The sequence below is a fragment of the Clarias gariepinus genome, chromosome 13 (assembly GCF_024256425.1).
Source record: "Clarias gariepinus isolate MV-2021 ecotype Netherlands chromosome 13, CGAR_prim_01v2, whole genome shotgun sequence".
In the NCBI taxonomy this organism is placed as follows: Eukaryota; Metazoa; Chordata; class Actinopteri; order Siluriformes; family Clariidae; genus Clarias; species Clarias gariepinus.
Window position 1 is genome coordinate 3,546,240 of NC_071112.1, and position 9,111 is coordinate 3,555,350.

The window sequence follows — 9,111 nt, forward strand, 5'->3', positions numbered from 1 at the left end:
CAGCTGTGCTTGTTCTTCCTAGCTGACATTGAGCTGTTTGGGTTCACTGCCTTCAAATCTCCTCTAGAATTCATCACACAGATTATTTTAGGCCATTTATTATTATTTATTTATTTTTTATTTTTTTAGAAGTTTATTAAATCTGTGTTCCGTCCAGAAAGCTTTCCTCATTCCACTACAGGGCTTCTGACTGACACCTGGTGTCGACCAATCGGGTGTTAAAGGGACGCATCTATTTGCACGAACCATGTCGATTGGCTCGAGAGTTTGTTTATTTTGATGAGGAGGCGGGGCTACACGGGGACCCGCTGTATATAAAGCGGTGAGACGCGCTCGAGCTGAGAGTGGAACGCGCTGGAGCTGCTGTTGGTGCGCTCGTGGATATCGCCGTCTGTACGTACACGCCGCTTGGATTTACGCAAAAGAGAAGATGAAGGCCATCAGTCCTGTTCGCTCGGTGAGGAGCTGCTACGAGGCTGTGTGCTGTATTTCGGAGCAGAGTTTGTCCATCGGCAGGAGCCGGAGTCCGAGCGAGGAGCCGGTTGGCACGCTGAACGACATGAACGACTGCTACTCCAGGCTGAAGGAGCTGGTCCCGAGCATCCCGCAGAACAAGTCCGTCAGCCAGATCGAGATCTTGCAGCACGTCATTGATTACATCTTCGATCTCCAGATCGCGCTGGAAAGCCCTTCAGGAGCTCCGGACATGCTCAAGGCACTGAAGGTGAGTCTTCCATCCATCCGTCCTTCTCCATCCTGCATCCTCCATGGATCTGCTGACGTGCATGTTGTGCATTGTGGTGACTATGCAACTGAATTAAACTCTTCTTTTTTTTTTTTTTCCTGCAGAGCTCAGAGATCACGCACAGTCTGGCCAAAGAAAGTGATGGAGCTCTGTGCCATTAGAAAAGCGCGCACCAGGAGGTGTTCCATTATGGGTAGGTTGAACTTTCTGAACCTGGATGCTCTCACACACTTGAGTTTTCAACAGTGTATGTGTTTGCAGTGGATTTACTTGGATGGCGAGTGAAATATGGACAATATAAAAAGTTGGAAAGTTTAAGGATTTATATTCATCACATTTCTCTTAGACTTAAACAAAAAAAAGGTCTGGTATTAAAGTTTGCATTTCAGCTGAACAACATGATGACATTATTATTTTTTTTTATGAGTCATAAATATAAACAGTTTTTTTTTTTGAGAAACCTTCTTAAAAACATCCCACATTCTTCCTGTTAGTCATCAAGACAGTCATCATAAAGTTCATCTCTATCTTTAGCACTTTTTTTTTTTTTTCTTTTTAGATGACCTCACTTCTTGCACATTTGTTCAGAAATAAGAGTACTGCTTTGCTACCGTAAAGACAGGACATGATCACACAGAGCAGAAAGATTCCAACTCTTATCAGCTTGGGTTAATGAGAGTTTTCCAGCCGGCGCCAGACTGTCTGCAGTTTGAATGGTGTGTGTGTGTGGGGAGTGAGATTAAGGGGGAGGAGAGGAGAGAAAGGGAGAGCGCTGACTTCACTTTTCTCTTTCCCATCTATGTTGCAGGTGCAGGATAGAAACTTCTCCACTCATGGACAAGAAAGAGGGAGTGAAGGGGCTGAACGAACACACACACAGACACAAGGAGTGCGGGCTATTCAGAGTGTGGGAAAAGAACCTGCACCCCACTTGAACCATGCAGTCTTTGGTCACTGGACACTTGAACACACCAAAGCTGGAGATTTCTGAAGTTCGGATGGAAAGCGCTCTTATTTTTTTTCTTCTTTTTAATACAATCTTTTTTTTTTTCTTGTGATGCTACAATCAGGCATTGTGTATTGCTGACTGGGAACATTCCAAGCTATTAGGATGACACACACGTAACATTCCTGAGTTATTCTGATTTTCTTTTTGTCTCTCCAGAAAGAACGCTGCAGTGTTTTACAGTAGTTTCCAATCGATTTGGTTACAGAGGTCAAATTATCTTTATTTTAATTCCATGTAAATATTCTTTTTTTTTTTTTTTTTTTTTTCCCCTTATGAGTTGGGTGTGTATGAATGATAGACAGATTATAATGTGAACTCTATAAATATAGAGTGAATTGTAAATGTTTGTGGGGATTCTACATTTCTGCAAACGGAATATATGTATCTGCTGAGTTTTATAAACTCTTTATAATTTTTTAATTTTTTTTGTATACATTCACCTTTTTTGCATAATGAAATAAATCACTTGGAAAAAACGAGGCCTTGTGTGCGTGTCTGTTATTATCTAAGATGATGCTAAAGCTCGGGCTTCTATTGAGACACACAGCTGGTCATTGGGAAGCTTGTTCTTTACCAATGAATGAGAATAATGCATTACTGCGGTGACTGACACGGCTGTGGAGACACATTTAGCTTGCTTTAAAATAGCTAAATCTTACTGGCCTAACTCTTATGCAAGTGTTCACATGATGTTTGTATCAGTTTACTTTGATAAGCTGTGCCAGATGTGTTTTCTTTTTATCTAAATGGAGCTGAATAGACAACATCCTTATTCAAGGAACCAAAAGTGGTTGCTTGGCACTGCTAGGATTCAAGCTTACATTCTAGACTTGAGCCCTAAACGCTGACTTTCTGAACATAATGGACTCAAGAATTCAAGATGGCTTCCTTGTCTCGGACAAAAAAAAAAATAGTGCATCATTCCAAAACCCACATCTAGTTCGCTTAACCCACAATTAGCACACTGCACACAGAAGGCCATCGACTTGAGTCGACATTCAAACTAAATATTGTTTGTTTTTGGTTTCAAGATATCGCATTTATTATTATTTATGTTCATAACATGCATTTGACTAAACACAGACACCACAACCATTTAAAAATAGCCACAGACACGAGATAGCCTTAACCAGGAAGACTCTAAAAACTCTACAGGAGTGATCAAATGAGATGTAATGATGTAGCACCATCTAGTGGTCAGTTAATGAATCAGCAGTCTGTGTATTTCTGTTCCTGTGCTTACTATACAGTAAATCCACAGATCAGCCATAACATTATGACCACTGACAGGTGACGTGAACATTGATCACCAATTATACACCAGCAAACCTGTGCCAGGATCACAGGTTAACCATGTTAATATGTTAATATTATCGCTGATCTGACTTTCTTTATATTGCAGCTGTTTGTACTGCCCCGTTTTCTAGTGCTTCCTGAAATCTACTAAATAAGAAAGCCGCAGGAAAGGGAAAAGGAACCACACTGAGTAAAGTTTCACATTCAGAAGTTTCACATTTCCAACCCTAACCACAACAATAAACCAATAATAGTAATCTACTTAACAGTAAATGAGTCAATAAAATGATATAAATTGACTGAATAAGGGCCACAGCAGATCCAATAACTTGCATATTGAATCCAATATTCAGAGCGAACACGTAATACAGAATGTCCTAAACTGACATCATAAAGCCACAGTTATTGGTTAGCATTGTTTGTCTGATCTCAAACTCAAAGAAAAGCAAATGCAGCACAAATCACTAGAAAAAAGTCTATCCTTGCCATGATACAGAGGCATCAGATCACGCAGTGCACCACACCACACCCTACCATGCACGTAGGGCACAACAGGCGAAGTGCCCAAGGCTGCCATCCTGTCCTCCAGAATCTCCAGATCCCAATATGATTGAGCATCCATACAGTGCACCAGACTAACTGATCCAATCCATGGAGGCCCCACCTTGCAACCCACAACATCCAAAGGTTCCTGTCCTGGTGCCAGACACCACAACACCCCTACAGCTTTCCCCATGAAACCCAAAACGTAGGTGTTTTTAATGTTAAGAATTTTTAATGTTATAGCTGATTAGTGTTTCACATCATATTGCAGCTGTTTTTACTGCCGCTTTATCTAGTGCTTCCTGAAATCTACTAAATAAGACAGCAACAGGAAAGGGAAAAGGAACCACATTGAGTTAGGTTTCACATTCAAAAGTTTCACATTTTCAACCCTAACCTCAACAATAAACCAGTAACAGTAATCTATTTGACAGTAAATGAGTCAATAAAAAAAAATGTATTAACTGAATAAGGGCCACAGCAGAAACCAATAATTTCCACATTAAATAAAATATTCAGAGCGAACAAATAAAACAGGACACTACACTACACTACACTTTTTCCAAAGCTTGACACAATTATTGGTTAGCACTGTCGCCTTGCACCTCCAGGGTCCGGGGTTTCCTCCGGGTACTCCAGTTTCTTTAGTTCAAAGGCATACAGATTAGGCTAATTGGTGTTTGAAAATTTCCCATACTGTGTAAATGAGCATGTGAGTGTGTGTTTATGTGTGTGTGTCCTGTGATGAATTGGCACCCTGTCCAAGGTGTACCCCACCTCGTGCTTCAAGTCTCCAGGCCTCCCAGCGACCCCGTATACAGGATAAAGCGGTATAGACGATGAGTGAGTGAGTGAGTGAGCTTATCACCAAGGTTCACTAGTTGAAACAAGAGGTGTGGTTCGGGACCTGGATGCTTTGGGACGCAACCAAATAAGTCACATGATCAAGAGCGTTTTTACTTACATGCTTTAAAATCTTGTGGGACCAAGAAAGACCGTATAACAGTCCTGAGTGATGCATTTGTACCACCTTTATACACTGCCGGGAGTGAACAAATATTTTTGTTAATTTATCCATCCATTTTCTATACAGCTTATCTTGTGTAGGGTTGCTGGGGGCCTGAAGTCTGTGCCTGGGAAACTGGGTTACAAGCCTGGGTTACGCTGGGGTTACCAACCCATCACTGGACAAATACACATACGATCAAACACACCGTCATATATCATGTGTTTACGTGTTTTCAAGAACACAGGTACATGGGTTAGGCAATGCCCAAGTCTGAAGCATGAAAGAGATACAGGTAGCGTCACTGATAAACAAACCAATTTTTATTGGTGGCACAATCATAGCCATTTCTTGGTTAACTCTATAAGCACTTAAAGCACTAAAGTAAATCCCTATGGTTTCTATAACACGACAGGACTGTTTTTATATGAAATAAAATAATAAATGAAAAAGTCAAAACTGCAATTACTGTTATTCTTCAGTAGATGGCGCCAGATATTACTATTTAATATATTTAGTTAAGTACAGTCTATTTTTGCATTCCTGTGCTTGTAAATGTGTACAAGGTATAGTAATTCACTGGTTCATTAATTTTTTAATTAAACACTTGGGGGGGAGGGATACAAACGCAATACAGTGCATGTCTTTAAACTGTAGGACGAAACTGGAGTACCTGGAGGAAACCCACAAAGCATGGGGAGATCTGGATGCGAGTTTCGTACCCCTAACCCAAGGCAACAGTGCTGACCACTGGGCCAATGTGCTCTCTACAATATGTCAATATGTCACAAGTTTAACGTCACTCACTGGCCACTTCATTAGGTACACTTTGCTATTATTGAAGGTGGACCCATGGCACTGTTTTTCCATTCTTCTTGGGGTGAGCCCATGCAAATTGTAGCCTCAGGTTCCTGGGCTGCTTTTAGAGATTTTTTGTATTGATAGTAACTGATCTACTGGACTACTGATCAGAAGGTCATAGGTTTGAACCGCAGCACCATAAAGCTGCCACTGTTGAGCCCTCGAGCAAGGCCCTTATCCCTAGACAGTTTAGATGGGATCAACGTCTGGATAAGGGTGCCTGCCGAATCCCGAAAATGTAAATGTAAATTATTTACTACTACTGCACATCTGTCCACAGTAAATGAGGCTTGTTTTAGTATAAAGTTATGTATGTGATGAGGTGTAACAGCAGCTTACAACTGGGGTAGCTCAGTGGTTAAGGCATTGGACTACAGTTCGGAAGATCACAGGTTCAAACCCCACAACCCCCACGTTGTCACTGTTAGGCCCTTGAGCAAGGCCCTTAACCCTCAACTGCTCAGATGTGTAATGAGATAAAAATGTAAGTTGCTCTGGATAAGAGCGTCTGCCTAAATGTAAATGTCATTTTTATTTTAGTTTTCCTAGACTGAGTACTCTAGTTTTCCCCAATGGTTCATAGACATGCAGTGTAGCATGACTGCAGTTTTCAGTGTAGTGAATGATTGATATTGTGAGTGTGTGTATACCTGTGGGAAGCCAAAGGTTAGGACCTCAGCAATGCTTCGTCCACTACAGCAGTGATCACTGATGTGACATGGGTCATTGCGATTAACTATTGCTTAGCAACGCTGGCTTGAATGGCTGGATGAAAACATCTGGAAGTTAGATGAGTTATTTACTTCTGTGAATGCAAGAGGAAAATAGTAAACTGTGGTGGAACTGTTTATCACAAAATAAGAGTATAGAAAAAATGTATAAATCATCACCAGAAGGAGGTGCTGTCTTACAACACTTCTGAATCAAAGATGATTTGAAGGTCAAAATCCATCCGTTGCAGTGAGTCTAGGGACCAAAACTGGCCATGCTCTCTGTTCCATGTCAATAACAGCAGCATTTGTCATCCGTGGATAATTGTGAGATGATTAATATAGAAGAGAATGAATAACATTTTAAAAATAGCATAATGAGGTTACTGCTTTACTAACTAACTTTTGACTTGCTTTACATGTCATAGAGGAACCATAGGTTGGGCTACACCCTTCCTGGTTGGAAGCTGCCATCTGATAAGGAAGAGTTAGTGAGAAAATGATGCAAAATATTACACATTCTTTAAAGATCCATTATGTAACAAATGACATTTTCAGTTATTGGCATACAAATCTTAGTCACTATTTGGGAAATATATTGAGAAATATTCCATAAATTGTAAAGAACTGTTTCTCAAGGTGTGCTTTAGGAGGACAATTCAGTTTACCTCTATTGTGGATTTTTAGTGTTATAGTACTGCTGAATGCTGAAGAGCTACAACATCCATCAGCCCCTGAACGAAATAATGTTCTGGTCACATGTTCACGCTTCCCTTTCATCTGTGTCTTGCTTTCATAGCACTATTATTTCAGGTTTTCTATCAAGCTGTCAAGTCTCTGTTGTTTGATGTTGTGTGTGCTGTATTCTGACATAAAGTCTTTATATTGCTTGCCTCGTAACCATAGAATCAAGCAAAGTAAACAACTAAGGAGATTGCTAAAATGACTGAAATCAGGTTAAGAACTGTTCAATATATTATTAAAACCTGGGACAGTGCTGGAAAAAAAAAACTCTGAATGTCTGTAATTAGAGAGGATTTAAACACTCTGCAAAGTTGCATTGTAAAAACCGACAGTGGAAATCGCAGCTGTGTTTAATGTAGCGATGGAGAAAGGTCATGTGACCTGACGAGTCCAGATTGAGCCGATTCCAGAGTGATGGGCGTGTCAGGGGAAGAAGGAAAGCGCATGAAGCGATGCACCCATCATGCATAGTGTCCACTGTACAAGCCTCTGGAGACAGTGTTATGATCTGGGGTTGATCAGGTCTAGAGTCAGCAACGTTATGTGGCAATAAAATATTCATGCATATTTAATAAGTCATGAATATATTGAATGTCCAGGTTATCACATCGATGGAGTTTTTCTTGCCTGATGGCACGGCCATGTTCCAGGGCTCAGAGTGTGCTGTAATTAAAGCTAAAGGCAAACAAAATATGTGTAAAACTTTTTTTACACAGTAAATTGTTTGCACTTGCATCTGATTCTATTACAAATTCCTGGCAGTTAACAGTATTTTATTAACGATCGGGATAACTGCAATGTAATTCTGGAATAAATACAGGGATTGTAAAAAATTTATTTGCAGAAAAGCACACAAGGTTTTGAACAAAAATAGGACGTTCTGCACCATCTGGGCAAGAAACTGCTGCTGAAAGTGCAGGACATGAAATTACTTATACTTTTCTCTTAAGGGGGTTTACATAATAGTCCTTTTATGCTTTTTATGAGAATTTGTGAGAAAAGAGAGAAATAAAAATCGGTACGCTGGCGTAGTGGCTAACACTGTCGGCTTGCACCTCCAGGGTCGAAGGTTTGATTCCTGCCTTGGGGGCCTGTGTGCATGGATTTTGCATGTTCTTCTCCGTGCTCGGTAAGTTTCCCCCGGGGAATCCCGTTTCCTCCCAAACACATGCAGGTTAGGTTAATTGGTGTTCCCAAATTGCCTGTTGTGTGTATGTGTGTGCCCTGCAATGAATTGGCACCCTACCCAGGTTGTACCCTGCCTCGTGCCCTTTAGGGATCTACCTGGGAAAGGCTCCAGGCTGCTGTGACCCTGTAGGATAAAACGGTATAGATGATTGACTGAGTGAGCGAGTAATAAAATGCGTTTTTGATATAAGCCTTGATAGTAATCAGGCAAGTTCATTTAACAGAGCAGGTAAAACACTGGCATTTTCGTGAAAGAGAAACAGCAGGGTGTGTTTTATGTACATTAAGGCAAATGGCAGGGTGGGAGCTGCAGGAGTTATCTGTGACACTGGGAGGCCCGACACACTCTTTGTGTTTTGGTGAGATAAGACAATGTTCAGTGTGCATCGTCTTCTTTTCCTTGAAAAGAGGACATGAGCTTGGCAAACATACAGCGTATGGTCTGATAAACCGAGAATCTTGAATTAATGAAGCTTTGTGGTTAAAAGTAACACGCGAGCAGGTTATGCAGATATTTTTTATTAAATATTTTAATATGGTAACCCACAGCCTTAATCGTTTAAGCCACCACTGCCCTATAATAATAAAATAATAATAATAATAATAATAATAATAGCAACAACAAAAACAACAATATGATGAGGGTAGGAAGACTTGTGTCTAAACCTTATTTAGAGGATCACGTGACGGACGACATTTAGCAGCCAGTAAATATTCTTTTTAGTGAAGATTATACTACAGTAAATTCCATTCCACTAGTTGGTCACGCAACATTCCAAGAATGCTTTTACTCACTGAACATATTATTAGGAACACCTACTCATTCATGCAATTATGTAATCAGACAACTGTGGCAGCAGTGCAATGCATAAAATCATGCATATGCAGGCAAAAGCATGCTCTGCAAAACAGAACAGTTGAAAAGTGAAACAGTTGAAACAGTTTGGAAAAAAATGTTGCCTGATCTGATTAATCTCAATTTCTTAAATTCAGGTTAGAATTTGTATCA

At 40.4% G+C, this 9,111-nt stretch overlaps 1 protein-coding gene across 1 annotated transcript; it reads left to right on the top strand.

Annotated features, from left to right (window-relative positions):
* The first annotated feature begins 349 nt into the window (after window positions 1–349).
* On the top strand, window positions 350–2,234 carry id3 (inhibitor of DNA binding 3). Its single transcript, XM_053509281.1, has 3 exons — window positions 350–724; window positions 850–938; window positions 1,554–2,234. The coding sequence occupies exons 1-2, from the start codon at window positions 431–433 to the stop codon at window positions 904–906; spliced, it is 351 nt and encodes a 116-aa protein (XP_053365256.1). The 5' UTR covers window positions 350–430; the 3' UTR covers window positions 907–938; window positions 1,554–2,234.
* The last annotated feature ends 6,877 nt before the right edge of the window (window positions 2,235–9,111 follow it).